At 38.3% G+C, this 21,566-nt stretch overlaps 1 protein-coding gene across 1 annotated transcript in view; it reads left to right on the top strand.

The window, feature by feature from the left end:
- The window catches only part of LOC114352643 (dystrophin-like), a gene marked incomplete at its 5' end in the record, with an annotated part of 132,012 nt that overhangs the window by 94,036 nt on the left and 16,410 nt on the right, over positions 1-21,566 (top strand). The window contains 4 exons of the mRNA XM_028304317.1: positions 18,734-18,993; positions 19,501-19,659; positions 20,385-20,521; positions 21,106-21,224. Coding sequence (XP_028160118.1) covers positions 18,734-18,993; positions 19,501-19,659; positions 20,385-20,521; positions 21,106-21,224 — 675 coding nt within the window. The remainder of the gene's footprint in view (positions 1-18,733; positions 18,994-19,500; positions 19,660-20,384; positions 20,522-21,105; positions 21,225-21,566) is intronic.

Genomic DNA, 21,566 nt, shown 5'->3' on the forward strand with positions numbered 1-21,566 from the left:
TACGCGTGGATCCCGTTTTACCCCCTTAGGGGTGGAGTTTCGTAAAATCCTTTCTTAGCGGATGCCTACGTCATAACATCTACCTGCATACCAAAATCAGCCCGATCCGTCCAGTGGTTTGGGCTGTGTGTTTAATAGATCACTATGTCAGTCAGTCAGTCACCTTTGAGTTATAATTTAGATTAGTGAAACTAAATGGTTTGAAGAGAAATATTTCTTACTTATTTAAAGTCCTATTTCAATTTCATTTTTTGTTTTCGCTTCAAAATAAAGCCTTAGTAAATACCTAGTAACGTTACTAAAGTTACTCTACATTTAACCCTTGTACCGACTTGGAACTTAGTTGATTTCGCGATTGGATTATTATTTAACCAATTGTACACCCAAGTTACATTAAGTAATTGACTTGGAGCCGATCCAATCGACTTAGCGACGTCATAACTAGAAGTTAACAGACGATCGATAGGCGATTAGTTAACTTAAGACTAACTTTGGAAGTCGAAACCTTGTTGGAAATAAATTTTACTTTAAATGTTTGTGTTTGCTGAGTATTCATAGACAAATAGTTAAATAATATTTAGGAAAAGATAAAGTTATTAATTATTGCCATTAAACCAAAAAATATATTAAATTCACTTAATGGCGAAATTCATTGAGGAGATCACTCTGTGGCCGTAATATCGCAGAGACGCCATAAGAAAACAAAAGAAGAAATTATATTTATTTACTTTAAATTCGGGTTTAAAAAGGTTTACCTACATTTAATTTTTCCAATGACTGACGACTAAAAACTCCTTGACATAGCTGGCCACTCATAAAACTTATTTTTTATTTCAAATTCGAATTTCGATCCGTTTTTGTTTTTTATTTCATAAGGCGCGTCGACACTAGTGGTAACCAACTGATTGAAATTCGCGAGCGCGTACGTTTGCCCAGTTTGTTATTCAGCCATATTATTGTGTTTAGGTTTTCTCATGCACCCGCGCGGTCCTAGTGGGAATGCACCTTTAGAAATCGAATGATAAATAAATTATTTATTCAAAAATATCTTCTCAAATCATTGTAACAAATGACTGTTAAATTATTTTATTTTTAAAAACTCTTTCACACAGGTACAAACTCTACATGTGTGTTTTAATTTTGTGATTTTAACTGTATTTAATTTGATTTGTTTTTGTTACAGGTAAGCTCGAATCTTCATAAGTTAAACACGCAGTAAGTGGCAGAACACACGGCCCCAGTTAAACCAATATTGGTTCACAAAGTGTGATCTTTTTGTTTACAATGACCCGTTCGAGTTTATGGTAAGTAGTTGTTATTAATTTGGTAGAGTTGAGCGTGGAGGAGGCTTTGATACAATATACGGTTATGTCCATATTATATTGCTCTCTTATAATTAGAAAGTTTAGTTGAAACGTACGTACGCATAGTATCGTATTTTAGTTTCGCTAATTCTAAATTTCTGATTGCTAAGGGTTTGCTAAACATGATCGTCTTAAGACGCAAAAATTAAAGGCCACTTAAGTAGGTAGATACCTACGTTTAATGTTTTGTAGTCTGAAGCAATCAATTTTTATCAACTTCATTAGTTGAAATCAAACTGACAGTTTATCAAAAAAAAAATCCTCTGCCGGTCTAGTTTTTTTTAGATTAGTGTTCTTAAACTTGCTGAACCGATTTTAACAGGACTTTAAAACTAGTTTCAGAGATAGCTACTGTGTAGTCCGAGTAACTTGTTATGTACCTTTAAAAAAATCAAGTTCGGTATAAAATGTATGTACAGACGACGGCACGTCAACCTAACCACTGTGGGTTCTTGTGCAGTTGTAATAGGGAGGAGTTTGCAACAAAAATGGGTAGCCTAATGTGCTGTCCTATGTACAATGAAATGCTGTTGAAACATTGTTAAACAAAAAAAATAAACCGATGATATAGTTACGATTTGACCATGACCATGATGAGTGTATAGTAATAACATTAACATACAAATAGTAAACAACATAGCATCAACAGAGAATACTAATGTCCACATATAAAGGCATATTTAACCGCAAACGAATATAGTCGGCCATCTTGCTATCTGGTTGCAAGCAGAACTAAGGCTAGCCTTAGACGGTTGCAAAGAAACAATACGTCCACGGGTAGCCTAAAACGACTTGTCTTTATCAATTATTCTCAAAAGGGTGAGCGTAGGGGAGTGGAACCGAATATTGGATACGTGCGCAATACTGGATACTCCAATTACTGAAAAAGTAACAACGCTATCTTCATGAAATATTTAAAACCAGTTGGTCAATGCAATGTTAGGGATAGTTTCCTAAACGGTATCGCCATATTTCTCTTCACTTGGCAATCAAATTTTAAAGTCCGTTTTTCGTTCGTCATTTTATTTTTGACTAGCGGCCGCCCGCGACTTCGTACGCGTGGATCTCGTTTTACCCCCCCCTTCATCTATCTTACGCGGTTCAGATTTTTTCATACAAATGTTTTTTCCCGCTAACTCCCGTTTCCGTGGGAATTTTGCAATATCCTGTCGTAACTAAGCTTTAAGTTTACTAAGGTACCTGCATGCCAAATTTCAAGCGTCTATCTTACGCGGTTTAGATTTTTCATACAAATGTTTTTCCGGCTAACTCCCGTTCCCGTGGGAATTTTGCAATATCCTGTTGTAACTAAGCTTTAAGTTTACTAAGGTACCTGCATGCCAAAATTCAAGCGTCTAACTTAAGCGGTTTAGATTTTTCATACAAATGTTTTTTCCCGCCAACTCCCGTTCCCGTGGGAATTTTGCAATATCCTGTTGTAACTAAGCTTTAAGTTTACTGAGGTACCTGCATGCCAAATTTCAAGCGTCTAACTTAAGCGGTTTAGATTTTTCATACAAAAGGATTTTCCCGCTGATTCTCGTTCACGTGGGAATTCCTAAGTATCCTATAACCTGCCCAGGAGTATGAAGAATAATTGTACCAAGTTTCGTTAAAATCCGTTAAGTAGTTTTTGTTTCTATAAGGAACATACAGACAGACAGACAGACAGACAGACAGACAGACAGACAAAAATTTTACTGATTGCATTTTTGGCATCAGTATCGATCACTAATCACCCCCTGATAGTTATTTTGAAAATATATTTCATGTACAGAATTGACCTCTCTACAGATTTATTATAAGTATAGATATTGACTTCAGGAGGCAATAAAACTATGATAAGTGATGTTTTTATTTATAGTGATAGTACATAATAGCCAGGGATAAAGTTATTAAAGCATTTAATGCATTTTCTCGATAATTGGAATAGGTTAAAAATTTCATAACGGTTTTCGTAAAAATAAGTTGTTACCTCAATATTGGATACCTAGCTGTTCCCAATACTGGGTATCCAGTATAAGGATACCTAAATAAAATGTAGCATTTATTATTCTTCTGACAGTGTGACATGCATACAATGCTATTATTAATAATGAAATGAGATATTTAAAAGCATCCAAAGCTTTTCGCGTGCTTCGATCATCATTGGAAGCTGTGAAAAACCGATCTAAAACAATAGATCAGTTAATTAATACGAAGCAAGGACAAAAAGCTGCTTTTAATCCCGAAATGGAAAAAGAGCTTATTGACTACTGTTGGTCAACAGTTGTTATGACTTGAGAGCTTTCGACATTCGCAAATTAGCTTTTCAACTAGCAATGAATAACAAATAGTTAGTCATAGTTCAGTTCCCTAATAACCTAGCTACCGAGACCATTATTATCATCATCATTTATAGCCATAGGACGTTTTCTGCTGAACATATAGGCCTCCATATTAAATTGTTATCCTAATATGGGATATCCGACATTAGGAACATACAATATCCAGTATTAGGGTACACAAAATTGCATGGTTGATTTTTGCCATTTTGGATAAATATTTATTTATAAAAATAAATAAAAGAGTTAAGATTTAATTTGGTTCACTAATTTAAAGTTTAATGATACGCAATAATTTTAAGTGCAATTAATGAATATATTTTTGAATTTGTATGAGTTTTTTTACAAGTTTTCAAAAAGTATCCAGTATTTGGTACTTCTCCCCTATACAGTATACTTAGGCTGCGTTGCACCATCTTACTTTAACTTTGACAAACGTCAAAAATCTGTCAAACTCCATACAAAACGCACCGGTTATCGTTATAGTTACGGTCAAAGTTAGGTGGTGCAACTCAGCCAGAGTTCGTTAAGTAAGGAGACTAATGTGTTCCTATAATATTTTTAATAATTGTAGTTTAAAGTGGAAAGAAATTTTAAATTCCACAATAGTAACTAATCTGAAATCCTGGATATAAACAATTACATAATTTGTTTTTAACTGCTCAGTGTAAACTGTTTTAAAAAAACGGTGTATAGAACCGGCTTAAAGCGCAGGACAATGCATAAAGTTTCTTATCATTCGATCTCTAAAAGGCTTTACCTCTGCAATGCCTAAGCCTTATGCAAAATAGTTTTATTGACTTGAGGCTAGAGATGCGTGAAGTTAAATAAGTTTTATCATTTTAAGCTAGGTTGCACCATCTTACTTTAACTTTAACATACGTCAAAAATCTGTCAAACTCCATACGAAAAACACCGGTTATCGTTACAGTCACGGTTAGTTAGATGGTGCAAGCAACTCAGCCATAATGAATTACTAGTTATTTACAGCACAGGCCCACATTATAGTCCGAAGCTGTTACAGGATAAAGTTATGCCTAAATTTATATACTCGTAATTACATGTTCAAATGCAAAACCAAACATTTTATTCACCTACATAATTTAGGAAATGTTTGAAATCCATCACGTTTCATAGAATTTTATTAACCATTAAAATAACTCATTTTAATAGTATTTTTGTGAAATACGCTGCCACGAGACTATTTGTTTCAATTTGTGGAGGATTTACAGTAAACCACTGCCTTAAATTACGAATTTCATTTTCTCTGAATTATTTTGTTTGTGCCGTTTCGGTGGAGTTATTGCTTTTTATGAAAATCTATTAGTTTTGCTGGTGCTGGTTCGGAATCGGTGGGTGGTTGAAATTTATTTGGGCATGAATTTCAATGAAAGTATTGAAATTGAGATTCTTATTTATATTTTTAGTCGTTATTATAATTATTAGGTTTTATTTTGCAACAAAAACGTGTAGCCCGATCTGCTGTCCCTTATTATTAACAGTTGTGCATTATTCAATTAATTTTGGGTTCAAATTAAACCCGGTATTAATGTTACTCTCATTTGAAACCACAAATGGCGCTAATTTTGACGTAAAACACATATTCGCGAAATTGCAAGCTGTATGCACTACTAAATACGCGTTTATGATACAGTTATCTGTCATAACTAATAACATAGATTATGATTATCCTTATAACTTTGTTCATCAAACATAGCCATTATAAGTTCTTCTTAAGGGTTAAATAATTTTAATCAGTCCAGTAAGATACTTATAAATTAATTTAGAAAGTGTTAATTTTAAATTTAAAAAAGTGATAAATTAATCAATCAAAATAAGCAAACAAAACCACATAATGTAAAAACAGGGGAAAGAAATTCCTTCAGAAAGCTTTAGAAAAGACGAATAAAATAAATTAAAAGAAGAATTCCTTTCCGAAAGCTTTCTAAAGGAATAAAACTAAGAAGAAGTGTAGTTTTTTTTTAGTATAAAATCTAAATACATATGATCATTAACTTATCCCTGTTCCCATAATTCCGCAATCCATAGAACAATGACCGGTGGGAGACTAAATAAAAAAAGGCTCGCATAAAAACTATTTTCTTACTCCCTTCGATTACCCACCCCTGCTTTTTGACCTATATCAATCACGCCCACGATCTAATTCGAAGCCTATTACACTAGATTTACGGCTCACTTTCGTTTGTTACATCCGATGGATGTGCGACTTTTTGCGCACACGTCACTTGTAAGTTATAAGGATTGGCACGTTCCGAGTTATCGAATTGTAAACTGTATTGTTATGTGATAAGGTATGTTTTAGATTGCGGGTGTGTTTTCATTCAGGCGCCATGTGCGGGAAATGAGTCAGAGGTGGGTAGTCAGTTTGATGATATTTTATGTGTTTCGGATTTTTTATTGCAAGTCTTTGTTTGCCTTTTTTGCTGGGGCCATGAGGTCATTGAGAGTATAGGACCTGTTAATAGTTTTTTGTAGCCGTATGCAGTAAAGTACTTCGTATAGCGTCATTGAATAACGGATGAATAGCCTATTTTCTTGTTAAATTGTATGCAATTGAAATTATATTTAAACGAGAGACAATCGCGCCTAGTCTAAAATTTAAATGGTGCACGCAATGTACCAATGCACGCTCCAGCCAGAACAACGCGCTTACGTCATTCATCTGAGTTGCAAATATTTACTGCTTAATTCAAAACATCAGACATGTAAAAATTATTCTAGTCTACCCCATTTACGTGGGACATGCAAAAAGTACATTTTTATTCATTTCAATCAAAATTCAGAAGTCCCCTCTGCTAGACTAAAAGTGATACATTTCCAGCGGTAATTTATTGGGATGGCTGAGCATTATCTCAGTTACAGACTATAGAACAGTTTCCTAGACTAAAATATCAAAGCCAGCTAACTGGACATTTCCCTAACGTATCCGATATACCGTTTTCGCGACATTACCTCTACATCACGCAATTTCTCCTCCGTCCCTTGCAAATCCCTTTCATAAACAGCGCAACCGGATACCCGGACGGGCGTAAAACCAGATATATCCGGTCATATCCAGACGCTACCGGATTCGTCGGTGAGATGAAACAATGAACCGGTTCAGACGGGCGATTCTCTCTACTTATTGCGTCTAATGGTCTGGTTATCATTTTTATTGTACGTACAATTGCTGCAGCAGACATTTTAGCAAAGGAACATGACAATAATACTGTTTTATACCGATTTGATAGCCCTCTTCACAAGCAAGTTCTATCCAACCAAAATGTAAAATTAACCATTGGAATTTGTTCTAAACCTACTCAAATCTTTGAAACTTGTAATTTAAAGCAAAAATAAATCACCTCCCCTACAGACACTAGAAAGAAATATAATGTCCAGACTTAGACTTATCGTTGGACTAAGAACCTGGTTGGCATTAGTCTACCACCAAACCGATAATTTACACATTGGTGCCTGGAATAAATTATGCTAAGTCTATGCAAAACCAAGAAATATAGGACCACTTTCTCTAGGCTCAACGCAGCAAAGAATGTTTATAAAGTAGGGAGGTGCAGAAATTCTGGTCGTTACTTTAGGATTTTGCTTCAGGATCATTGTTGAATATATTGCTCATATTTTGGACGACAATAAGGTCTTTTATCGGGCTAAAAAGTACATTATTATCGCTAGAGCGAAGTTTACACTTTGGCTGCCTTTTGCGTAATCCGAGATTGCTTCAGAAAGCTTTCATCGGCCTACACCTACACAGCTTTTCTACCAATGTATACCTACCGTATTTAAGTACACTATGACTTGATACAAGGCTTCCCACGCGATCCTGAGTGGAGCACGCAGTGGCTGGATCTGTGCCAATTAGTGACTCAGATTCGATTCCCTGCGGAGACTGCACGCACACTAATTGGGAAGATGGTATTGTCAACAGTTTAATAGATCATCTTTATCGTACATTGTAACTCTACTGTGTAGATAAAATCACAATAGAAAAACGTTTTTACCGTCACAAAGCCGGCTGTAAAAGCCGTCCGAAAACCATTCGATATATTATTGATAGCTTTGTTGGTGACCATCAATGGATAGCTGAAGTTTAGAAAGCTAAGAGTGTAAGTCACAATTTCGACCGTCATACTTTAGAACACTTTAGGTAGTCAGGAAGTCAAAACTGAATTTAATGTTACAGTAGATGTTCCCAAAATATACGTCCTTTACGCGAAGTTGCAGACACAGAACAAAAGTCGGATCTAAAACAACCACTACAAACGAAAGCCTAAATCCTTTTACATTTTAAAACCGGCTGAATTATAAATAACGTTTCGTTTTACAGAACAAATGACGGTCGCGCCAGACAGAGCCCGGGTATTAGCGTAGTTCACCATAATCCTCTTACGTGTGTCCTATTGTCTCATGTATTCGTTTAGACTTCAAAAGGGTATTTAAAAGGTGAAACACATACAGTAGAATACTAAATCATAAGACAAAAGACTTCATTGTTGCAGAATTGTATTACGTCGTTTTAATTCTGTAATAGGACCTGCAAACATAGATGTGTGTGTTTTGGATTAATTTGATTGATACGAGTTGATACTATAAACAATTTTACAAGCATTAATTAAAAAGTTATAAACTGAAGACAGTTTTAGATTAAAAGTAAGATGAACACCCCGGACGCAGCATAAATCCAACCTACAACATGGACTCGGCTAACGCATATTATCACATAGGCATCCATGTTAATAGCTGCAACAAGACTTATGGGGGCAACGCAACTGGATCCGCACACCCTTAAGGCTCCAACAACGGTCTGTCCTGACAGTCTCAACCTGTTTGGCTACATTTTTCTCACATTTGCATGCAGCTTCGGAGGTATCAAGTTTACATGGATGATATTCTAGTACTAGACAAGGATGTAATGATTGCAATAACATTTAACAACCTAATAGGATGCTTGAAAGCTTACTAATAAAAAGTTGCACAGTTGTTGAACACTGTTTTAAAATGACATTTCCATACCAAACGTCACTTTAAAACAGTGTTCAACGAGCGTGTAAGTTTTATTAGTAAGGGGGCATGTCTTTTAAAATATTACTTATTTTCTGTCTCACTCAGCTCATCCTTTAACTTATTCACTATTGTTCGTGAATTATTTGGTCTGGGAAACCCGAGTGAATTGTATCTTTGTTACTTATTCATTAATTTGCAATTAAACACCTCTTTGTCACGATCTAAAATCATCAATAATACTACGAGTACATGACTTATGAACACATGAAAGCGCGTACTATGGCTAGTGTTAATTGGTTCCCGATAGCCTTTATCTGCTGATCTGTTCCATTTCCGTGTTAGCAAGGGTTAAGGGGGAGTCATTATTTTCTATGGAACGCATATCGGATACAACTTACTTCCGCACCATTTTACAAAAACTCATGGTATTCGAGATCTAACGCATTTAATGAGTAATGAGTGTTAGTATAAACTAAGGCAGTTAGTTACAAGTGATACATTAGTTAAATAAAAATATCCCAGCCCTGAATAGCTAAATCACCTTTTTACCTTTCACCTTACCGACCCCAATCAGTTTTTTTTCTCCATAAATAAATCTACTTTTCCTCATCATTTCAATGGATCACAATTGATTTCAAATTATCTGGCATAACTGGATTTTCTTCATTGGCACATCATGTTCATTATCCTTAAATATATATCCATATCCATCATGAAACTAAACCTTCTTCTTTTCCCTAGCCCTTTATCCCATTATTTGGGATCGGCTCTTCTTGTTCCGAAGCGCCAGGACAGATCTGAAACTAAATAATAATAATAAGTTAATTGTCCTTGCTTGCATTGGGGGAGGCCTATGTTCAGCATTGGACGTCCTATGGCTGAAATGATGATGTCCTTGCTTCAATCAAAAAAAGTTGTAAAAAATCCTATAAGTTAGGCTTGCCCTTAACAGCAAGTGCGTTGACCCTCGATAATGACTGCGCGCGCCCTATGCGCCTGCGCCGACCTTGCGCGCTCTATTTTCGTTGCACAATGTTTACAACGCTTTATGCACTCCAGTGGCTGCAGGAAATTAATGTCATTGCCGGAAGTTGTAAATGGGAGTGGTCGTTTTATGCTTCAATAAAATGTAGGCCTCATGAAAGAGATGTTTCGTTAAAAAAGTTTCGTATCTTTGGAAAAAGTTAACAACAAAAAATTGTATTGGTTTTTTGAATAGAAAATGCTTAAAGCTGTTTCGCAATTCAAAGAGGCTAAGTTATTTACCAGTCATGTCAATATTTCAGAATTATTAAGAGCGCATAGAGTCGACGTTATAATGTGTAATAACTTTAAGTTAAAGTAAGATAAACTTTTATCAAATGTCAAAAGTCTGTCAAACTACATTACTATATTAATTACGGCATTAATTCTAACTGAGCTTTCACTGATGGGATTTTTATTGGCGGTTAAGCTTACATTTTGGCTACACAGGAGTTGTATTGTATTTGTGAAGCGCTAGATGAGAAGTGTTGTTTTTTGCAATACAAGACAGATTGTTGAGCCTACCACAGTGTTAGTATTGCAACGGTAATATAACACAGTGGTTTAACATTGTACAAAGCTTTTACTAGTATAAAACATGTATTATAAATAGAATCAAAGTGACAATTTGTAGCAACTCTACAATTACAACACGAGCCGCGAACACGTGCGCGCGCGCCGGCCGCATTGCTACAACATGACTGTACTGTGTGTGACGTAAGATTATACAGACCACGGCATATCAATTTTAACACGGGGTCTTATAAAGTCGTATTAAGAGTGATTTTACAACAAACATTTGTGCAGTTTGATTTGCTGTTGACTGTACTGACTGATACAGAGATTTAAATCTGCTTGTCTCGGTGGTAAATGCAATATTTTTCGGTTAAATTGAGTTTATTTGAATATTGCAGCACCTGGGTATGTTTCTATAAAGTAGGCGAGGAATCAGGCAGCTGAATCAAAAGATACTAGAAATGATTCCGTGTTTTAAAGCATAATAAATGCTTATGCTTGTACTCATCACACTGACATTTGCTCCCAGCGAGATTCAAACCCGCAACCGCAACTTTGAAATCCGAAACCAAACCACTAATCCAGACCGTGAACATGAAAGTAACTTTAACCAAACACAAAAGTTTCATCATTGATCTCCGACATAAATAAATCTCGAAACGCCATTCTAAGAATGCATTAAACTTGCCCTTTTCATTACAATGCAGTTTATGTTTCACGTTTCATACATCAACGCATAGTTTTAGACCTATCATCCATATACATGACACCTCGTTCCAATCAGAAAGGATTTTAAAGTTAAATGGAAAAGTCTGATTGCTCTCGGATTCAGGCCGTTTTTTAGGATGAACTGGATCCCAGGGCTAGCCATAGCCGTGTGGGTTGCGCTAGATCCTTTATTTACCCTTCAGCATTGGAAACTGGAGAGTTTATTTTGTGTGCTGTAAATAGGTAAAGTAGATTGGATTTGACTTGAAAAACTCGGTGGGAATGGCGGAGAAGGAATCTGTTTTAGTTTGGCAGTTTTTGGAGATTAAATTGTTTTTTTTTTCTTTGGGACTATTCCCACCTCTCGTTCCCACCGCTGCAACTCCTGTGTAGCGCAGGGTGTACAGCTTGACCGCCAATGAAAACCCAACCAGTGAAGGTCAAGGTCATTTGTTTCTACGAAGATCCTTAATTATTTTCATTCCATACGGAATCACTGAAACCTTGAAGACAAAAATGTTGCCGATCCCCGCTCCCAGCTAACACAAGTACGTCATAGAGTGCTAGATAAGGAGTGACATAAAATGAACCCGTGAAATGACCAGAGTCGACTCCCTCAAGACTGCAACCTCCCTGCTAAAAATACTCCCGTAATAACACGGTCCGGTGGAAAGGGGATGTTCACATGATTTCAGGAAAGAGGAAAAATAATTTATTATTTTTCATCAACACGTAAAAAGTGTTTTTGCAATAACGCTTTTAAAGAGCGCTTTTACACAACAAATTATAATCTTACAATTGGTTTTTATACAAAAAAATATTAAGTTTTAATGAGCATTCTGCGAGTCTGCAACATAGAAAAAAAACTACGAGTAACTCGCCCTGCCACAGTTTCCTGAAATACCAAAGCCGACCGCAAACCACAGTGGCTCTAGTATAAGTAAGTAAGAAATGCCTATTTGGAAAAAAAATACCACACCACAAAGATGGTAGCTCTAGCTACCTCATGGTGGTTTCTTGGCGGAACCTGGAACGTAGTTATAAAATAATAATAAAAAATATATTTATAAAAAATACTTCATATCTGTTGCAGTCAGAATTTCACTGAAAAAACAGTATCAGCCATAATGTATTTTGATCGGATAGATTCAACTTGCTTTACAAATCAAAACGGGTTGATTGTTATACAAGCGACGGCACATTCAGTTTAACATTGAGGTATCTATCATAAACAGTTATAATAACTTAATTTATGTGTTATTTTGCATCAAAAATGTTATAACCTGATGTGCTCTTGGCAAACTTCGTACCAGTAGTTCGTGTGTCCAAGCCCTAAGGTCACATCGTCAAATGCGGGCATTTATCGCGGCGCAGGATCGGGTCCGATACCCGGCTATCCGGCTATCTGCCGCCCGAAAATTCCGACTATCCGGTTATCCGGGCGAAAAATCTCGTACACTACGTACGGAGCACCCGTGCGCCGATTTTATTAAACTACTTCGTCCAGGCCGTTTTAAAAACACAAACGAATGTTGTAAACGCTTTTTTGCTATGAAAGTGTTGCCGAATTCGATTTTATTGTATAAAAATAAAGAAAAATGTAAAAGACAGGTACGTAGTTAAATAAATTGGTACAAATGTCATTATTCGTACCCTTTCGTACCTACCTACACAATGATTTTTAATTGTTTTTTTATTCTTATTGATATATTTTTATAATTTATTTAACAACTAGGTAAATGATTAAGTATGTGTTAGTGCCATTAATTAGTTACAAAGAAATATTTTAAATTCTTACTATTAATTTTACTTACTCTTAGTTCTAAATATGTTACATAGGATTGTCGTTAGATTAATTCCCGAGAACAAAACTAAAGTTAACATGACTAGTACTTTCACAGTACAATTCAGATACATTAGATCCTTTGTTTATAAGCTCCTTGATTTAACTTCCAACCTGTCACGAACGTGTAACCAAACACTGCACCACATTCGAGCGTGTGCGCCGTAAGCAAGATGGCCGCCGCGTATCACGTGACCGATCTGCGGGTACTTCCGCCGTTATTAACTTGAAAGCGGACACGGTACTCTACAATACTCCTGACTACTGAAAGTTAGTTCACTAGTGGTATAGATAACTTTTTGATTTTATTTATGAAGGTTGGGATCGTGTCTTTAGTGTGAATGTAAAATAAAGTACATAGATCAATTTTTAAAAAGTCCTAGTTCTATTAATTAGAAAAACGGGACTATTCCCACCTCTCGTTCCCACCGCTGCAACTGTGTAGCCAGGATCTACAGCTTGACCGCCACAAAAACCCAACCAATGAAAGTCAAGTTTGTCCCGGGGGAAATTTAAAACTGTCATTGCAACTAAATTAATCAGAAGAACATTGGAGGACTTCGAAGTTAAGGTTCGACTTCCCTCCATTGGAAAGCGGATGACAGGTGACAAACAAAGGTTTTAATTACAAAATGAATTGATGAGCGTTAGTCTCGCTAAAACTCAAGAACGGCTGGGTCGATTTAGCCGATTTTGGTTTTGAAATGGTCGTCGTAGTCCAGGGAAGATTTAAACGGTGATAGATGTAAATGATACGCAGTTCGTCGGGCCGTCTACATAGTTGCAAATAAACCCTAATTAAACTTGAGCTTTGAAAAGGGGTTTTATTTTTAAAATTTCAAAAGAGCTTTTACAGAATATCCAGTTAAATTTTAGCTCTTTCTGGCGATGAAAGGTGTCAAACAATCGCTATGAAGGGTGAATTCTAAAACCTTCGCCCATATTTCCTTAGCTAATTACTTTAAGGCTGTCGTGCTACCATGAGAGTTCGTTTGATAGCAGAATTCTAACTAGATTCAGGTCCAAAACTAGCTAATTCCTTGTCTGCTGGAGAATAAAACCCAAAATTGCGTGCACGAAGCGTTCGTGAGATATGTTACTGATATATCTTACGATAGGTCACGACTGGACTATAGTAAATATACAGGGTGGTTAAGATAATAATTTCAGACCGGAGAAAGGATACAAATTGTTCTCATTAAAGGTATTTAAATTAATTGCAGCCTGAAAGTATGATGTCTTATTATTTAAAAGTCAGTTTGAATTTACTGAACGAAAGATTACTGCTATTACACTAAAAGACACTATAGGAAGTATTCCAAGTACACAGTAGACAACGGCTTGCTGTGTATTTAAATAACTAGGCAAACCTTACCAGATACCTACTTTAATTTATTAATGAAAACTAGTGGTTTGTTTAGAAGCACCTACTGCCTACCTCGAAAAAAAGTCATACAACTTTTAAAGGTTTTCAAGAGTATCTTTATCCAACTTCAGTATTCAGTATCTTTCCGTCTCTACTTTTACACACCCTGTATTAAGACCACCTACAAGATTGGTCGAACTAGAGTATGCCCTAATAAAGTGTTAGTGAAATAGTAGTCGAGGTAGTTAATCTTGTTTTATTGTTTGGTAGAACATTTCAGTTTCCTACTTGGGAGTCGATTTCTGTCTATGCCCCATTAAAACAAAGGCTGAGATTATGTTTTTAAATCATTTTGTATGGCCTTTGTCGAAATCAAAACCAGATCTGCCTCTTCACAAGTATTTAGGCTGTTCCCAACATAATAATTGGTTTTTCAGTAGAGCCTGTTGTAGGCCTAGTGCTTAACTGACTCCAACGTTAGAGAGACTTCAGTCTCTTTTAGATTTTTATGCTCTGCCACGTCATATGTCAATATCACCTCTCCCGTCACTCCCGTGCCGCTTCCATACATCAGGTATTGACTCCGTTAAAGACAACATAATTCGCTTGTATGATCATTCATAGTTTTTTTAAAAACTATTCTCAAGTCTTGAGCAAAATTGAAAAAAAAGGTTTTTCATTTATTCTCAGTTCCAAATCGCGGGTAGTATGACACACCCTAACCAAGTCCCTTCGGAGCGAGTCAATTATCAAGGTACCTTCAATTTATTAGCTAGGCGGAGCTACAAATGACCCTTTTGTCTTACGACTTAATTATCTGTAGGAGTGTTTCTTTAGTCAATGCAATGGCTTGTTCACTGACAATTGATTAATTAATCGCTGCATCACACATTAATCAACTTTGAAGTTGCCGACTTGATAAAAGTACGGTTAACTGTCTTTGCTGTCTTCGAGCGTGGGTAAAACCTTCTTTTTTTAGTGTGATGAATCAACCGCATGTTATCCAGCTAGGTAACATTAAATTATTCTTTTACCTTTATTTTTTATCTTTTGTAAGTTGGGATACTTAGTATCCCATCAAAAACAATACTTGTCAAAAAAACCAAGTCTCGCAACTCAGTTGTTCTACGGTAAAAAGTTGTGAGATCCATGTAATACCAAGTCCAGGCCAGGAAATCTTTAACGTTTTACATAAATTATTGACTTGGCCATCGCACTAAATAATTTAATTTACTCGTATTTTCATGCGATGGCCAAGTCAATATATTTATGTAAAACGTTAAAGATTTCCTGGCCTGGACTTGGTATTACATGGATCTCACAACTTTTTACCGTAGAACAACTGAGTTGCGAGACTTGGTTTTTTTGACAAGTATTGTTTTTGATGGGATCTCATTTCTTTTTGTATTTTGTAGACAGCAGTTATGTATCTAGAAAACTGGACCGAAATTGAAAAATTTTACTCGACTTGGCGGTTGCACTACCGTGCCCCCAAATATTTTAGTTTTTCCTTGATTCATACACCAAACACTACTTATATTCCAAATTTGAAGCTTCTAGGTCTGCTAGAAGTGCCTTAGAATTTTGATGATCGGTGAGTCAGTCAGTGAGTCAGTGAGTCAGTGAGTCAGTGAGTCAGTGAGTGACAAAATTAAGTAACTTTGACCCGTTATAATTCTTAAACTACTGGTTCAAATTGAATGAAATTTTAAATATACCGTGTCTTTACAATGCCTGCATAGCTAATGAAAATTCAGCCTTCTAGTTTTATCTACAACGAAGTTACAGGCGGTCGAAAATGGCCTGAATTGCTTCGAGAAAAGGATGGTACGGCCGTGCCGCTTTTTTGCTCGACTTGGTGGGGGCACTGCCGTGCCCCCAGATTAAAAGGTGTGTTTGTTTACAGTTTTTAACAGCGAACCAGACAACAGTAAGGTAGTTGGAAAGAAGAAATGACGGATATAATGCTTACTATAGTATTTAGAATGTCATTACCGAAGGAGGTATGTCATTATTACTAATAGTGTCTAAAGACTTATCGAAGTTTTGTTTTGCCAAAACATCTACGCCTGACTCTGTGACTTTTTACTTACTACCCCCAACTACTACAATTTTCTATGAATACCTTTATGTTTGTTACTAAGCGAATTTATAATTCTTAATATGAATAAAGATCTTAAACCAAAAAGTGTCTGAAGACTTATCGAATCTTAGTCGGGCTTCTTCATACAAAACATTGCGTATACGAACTCCACAAGAAAATACACTAAACATTTTAACATGAAAATAAGCCGTCTGAGAGCGAAGTGACTATTTTTCGCATCAAATCGTCAGCTTAACACGGAATCGTTACCAATTTGGCTGACGTCCCCCTCCCGGGCCTGGGGCGCCGGCGAATGCCTATCAATTGTGCGTTCCAGGAAAAAAGGAACGAATCGGTACACATTACTGAGCGCCGGAGGCGTCCTTCAAAAGGGTACAACGATACATTCAATGATAGAAGTGGTATTTCTGATTTTCGGGTAATCGCGATTTATGTGTACTGTGGGGGGGTAGGTAAGAGCTTTTAAACTGAGATTTGATTGACATGAAAAAGGTGTTATTCGCAACAAACCAATATTGCCTATTTTATAAGTTAAACAACTACTTCATGAAATTCTGCAGATTAAAATAATTTCACTCCCATAGCATCTCAGGGAAAACTTCGAACTCCTCCTATGTTCTTCTGATTAAATTCGTTGCGGGTCCAGTGACAGTTTAACTTTCCCCCGGGACAAACTTGACCTTCACTGGTTGGGTTTTCATTGGCGGTCAAGCTGTAGATCCTGGCTACACAGGAGTTGCAGCGGTGGAAACGAGAGGTGGGAATAATCCCGTATCTCAGGAAATCCCCGTGAAATAATGCCACATCCATTCACCATACCTCTGCTACCCGCTTAAAATTCACGGGCTCACTCGTGTGACAGATTGCATTTACCTACCAAATAGCCCAGAGTATCACTTACCCGGGCTAATATAAAGATGGCGGATTCCCGCCACGCCGCCGGAATGTTAGAGGAATTACTTTTCTATTATAATTCATTCTTCAAGCCAAAAAAGGGTTTGCGAAATGAATGTTAAGTGGGTCTCCAGTGTTGATACATGTTTTAAAAAGACTGGAAGCTGATGGGACACATTCAATATTATGGATTTAGTTCGATGGAAATACAGTATTTGAAATAACTAGACCAGTTCTATCTACTTGGGTACCTATCTATCGTGAGGTTTTGAATAATTAACTTGGGTTAAAAAGCTAGTGCCAGATTTGCACTTGGTGCCATAGCTAAAAGCATTTTCAGAAAATCTTGTGTGGATTTCATACAATTTTAAATTCATGTCTCCTATCTTCTGACCCAGGCAGTCTTGTGACATTGACGGAATATCCTTTCCATTCAATTCCAAAGTGAATGAAAGATGAGGATAACCAGAATTTTGATGGAACCCTCTGAATTTTATTGCTCTATATCTATCAGAAATGACACAACATAAAGAAAGAAAAAGAAAAGGAAGTTAATAACACCCTAAGAAGATATTTAAGACTCATAATCTTTTGGCACTACATTATACCTCTATCCACCCTTGAACAAGCCGATACTCTAATTATTTTAAGACTGACTGCCGAGACTAGACACAATATCGTTCGTCGTAGTGGCGTCCAACATATTAAAAGGAGTCTGATACTAGAAAAGAACTAACATGCAATTACTAAAGTAACTGAACAGATAAACAAAAGCAGTGAAATGTGTCGCGACTCCAGCGAGGAAGCGTCGCGGTCGCTGCGCGTAAGCCGAGCCGCGGCGCAAGGCTGCGCGCGCGCAAGGTCACTGCCACTGCACATGTAGATTGCTGTCCTGAGCGGGACGGGTTTTACAATTTTTTTAATTAACACCCCAAAATATACTTGAGAGTATAGAGAATATTACTCAGTCTGATTTACCCTCCTTCCTTCTTAGCTTCTCCCCTACTGAATCCCAAAGTTATTAAACGGCATTGAAGAAATCGACAAATGAATTGTCAAAATCTGCTCGATACATGCAGTAACTTGGTTCTACTACCGTAAATACTTGTGGTTGGAAACTTAAGCATCAGTTTGGTTTGACTGTAAAAAAGGTAGGTAGTCCTTGTCTTTGATCAATCTTTGAACAATGTTTGTATCAGTCTCTCCTAAACATTGTTTTTGTCCAACAGCCCCAAATTCATAACAACTAATCGCGACTACTTGTGCTTGCATCTAAAGTCCGGTCTCCGAGCACGTAGAATTTTGTCCAATGGCCCAAGCGACTGTGCGACGGGCGCCTGCAGTGAGTGTGCAAGCGCGACAGCAACATAATTACACCCGAGTGATAAGGATGGGTAGCTTGGGGTCATTGGACAAAATTCTACGAGCTCGGCGACCAGACTATAGTAGGATAAATCTAGGCTAAGTTAGTTACCATGTTTTCCTACAAATTGATTTTATAGATTGTATCCAGTTTTACGAGTCAAATAAAAAAAAAAACAATTTGAACTCACCAACTTTATTTATTTCCAGCGCGTCCGCACTTTCACAACCTCCCTCGACGAGCTCGCCTCCCGCGTGCAAGGCGCGGAAGCGGCGCGCGCGTCGTGGCGCGGGCCCGGCGACGCGCGAGACGCGCGCGCGCAGTTGGACGCGGTCACACGCGCGCGCGCGCAACTCCCGCCGCTGCGGCGCTTGGCTGATGAACTACACGCGCAGGCCCAAGCGCTGCAGCGGGACAAGATACAGCTGCCCGAGCATCTGCTGGGCAGGCTCGATGACTTGAATACGAGGTTTGTACAATACTACGACTACATCACCATGTTTGTTTCAAATAGTTCCCATCACAATACTAGGATACTTAGTGGCCCCAGTGCTTAGCTAAAATATGTCATAGCTCAGCTAAAATATGTCGGTATAAATTCAATTAGTTAGTTGGTGCTTCTTAGGTATTAATAATTTATTGAAGGTTAAAATGGCCTTACCAAATTAAAGCTTTAGTTACTTTACTTTGCATCTTTTCCATGCATGAAGTTGCATACCTACCCTGCGGGGACAGGATAGAGTGGGAAGGAACTGCGGGATTCTGGCCAAAGCCTTCTTTGCCACAGTTTTATCCGACGATTGCCCTAAAAGCTCTTCACCTTAAGTGGGAAAGGAACAGTGGGATTCCGGCCAAAGCCTTCACTGGCACAGTTCCTCCCGGCGATTGCCCGCCTTCACGGCAGGCCCTAAAAGCTCCCTGAGTTGGGGGACGTGTATAAGTTTCCTGCTTCAGCTAAATGTTGTATCTTCCCCAGGGTGGGCGCGCTATGCGCCGGCGGCGAGGAGCGCGCGCGGCAGCTGGCCGGGGTGGCGCGTGACGGCGGCGCAGGCGCAGCGCAGGGCTTCCTCGCCGGCTCTGTGGACCCACCGTGGGAAAGAGCCGTCACGCCTGCCAACGTACCTTACTATATCAAGTAAGTTAAGTCTCCTTTAAACCACTGCTGGGTTACTCTTCAAAGAGTTCTTCAGGAGAGGCGCAGGGCTTCTTAACCGGGCCTGTGGGACCGCGCCGTAACGCCAGCCAACGTACCATACTATATCGAATGACTTTTACCCGCCACTTCTGACTTCTTGGATCTACTTCTGAATTACACTTTAAAGAGTAGAAGAAGAACCCTCTCCTGACTGTAAATTGAGAATGAGAAGTAACTATGACTACTATGAGACAGCCGCCGCCATCCAGGACACGAGCACTTCCATTCTTCCCGTGCAAACATTTCTCCTCACCTTGCGAAGGGAACTCGACCTTCGCCGGAAGAAGTGTTCTTAGAATCATCATATCAGCCACAGGATGACAGGAACATCCACTGCTGAACATAGGCCTCCCCCAATGGTTTTCATAATGACCGATTGGTAGCGACCTGCATCCAGCGCCTTCCTGCTACCTTTATGAAGTCGTCGGTCCACCTTGTGGGTAGACGTCCTACGCTGCGCTTTCCGTGGCTTCCACTCCAGAACCTTGCTGCCCCATCGGCCGTCTGTTCTGCGTACTATGTGCCCTGCTCATTCGATGTTCCTAGAATCATCATATTCAAAAACTCATTTTTAACCTTATTCATCATCATCAACAGCCCTTTACAGTCCACTGCTGGACTATGAGCCTTATTACAGTGACAATAAAGTTTCTTATCCTCCACAGCCACGAATTAGAAACGACACACTGGGACCACCCGAAGATGATCGAGCTGATGAACTCGCTGGCCGACCTCAACGAGGTGCGGTTCTCGGCCTACAGAACCGCGCTGAAGCTCCGGACTGTACAGAAGGCGCTTTGCAGTGAGTATTGTGTGCTCTATTGGGGATATAATAAGGTCGAAGTTAGAATACCATTAGGAAATCAATAAGGTTGAAGTTGAAATGACAAACATTTTTGACTAAGTTTTGATCATTGTTCTTTCTTCATTTTGAAATTGGCTGGTATTAAAGACCGCGCTCAAGCTCCGGCTGTACAAGAAGCGCTTTGCAGTGAGAATTGTGTGCTCTATTGGGAATTTTTTAAGGTTGAAATTGGAATATCATTAGGAACCTAAAAGGTCCAAGTTAAAATGACAAACTATTCACTGGGTTTGAATGTTGTTCCTTCTTCATTGAGAAGCTTCAAGCAAACACCTTATCACACAAAAATAATTACTGAACCACTGCGCCAATAGGTCCCTCCCGATCAGCATATTTATCTTGGCATGCTCGTAAGGACATGTCAAGAAGCTGGTCTTCCGCGGACGTTCTTGCTTTTGGCATCGCGCATCCTTTCGAGGAGACACCGACTTAGTTCGATATCCCTCAAAAGGTTGGGCAATACCGTGGTATATGTATGTAGGTGGGTAGTAAAGGGTCTTAATACTCACAATTTTGCATTTCAGTGCACATGCTCCAGTTACCAGCAGCCTTAGAGGCCTTCGACTCGCACGGGCTCCGTGCGCAGAACGACCGACTCATCGATATCCCTGACATGATCACCGTACTTACGTCGCTATACGAGGTAAGTTCAAATCTAGATAGAGCATTATGACTCCACTTACAAATTGTCTGCTTCATCACTCAACGTTGATAAATAATTTTGTCGGTTTTGGCAACTCTGCGTGACAATCTTTGCTATTCAAGAAAGAAGTAAGATGAAGACTTTATAGCTGATGCTGTTCTGCTGGAAAAAAAACGAAGGATAAGCATCTTCATGTGCTTGGTCAAGTCAGGGCTCCATTAAACTCTTAATTCGTAAAATTCGTAACCGACTCCACACAGCAGCAGCAGACGACATGTCACCGAAACTGTCACATGTAGGTATTTCTATAAAATACTTTCAGAAGACGTATCGCTAGCAACG

This window comes from Ostrinia furnacalis, unplaced genomic scaffold (assembly GCF_004193835.3).
Source record: "Ostrinia furnacalis isolate ACB-3 unplaced genomic scaffold, ASM419383v2 OfSCF1411, whole genome shotgun sequence".
Taxonomy (NCBI): domain Eukaryota; kingdom Metazoa; phylum Arthropoda; class Insecta; order Lepidoptera; family Crambidae; genus Ostrinia; species Ostrinia furnacalis.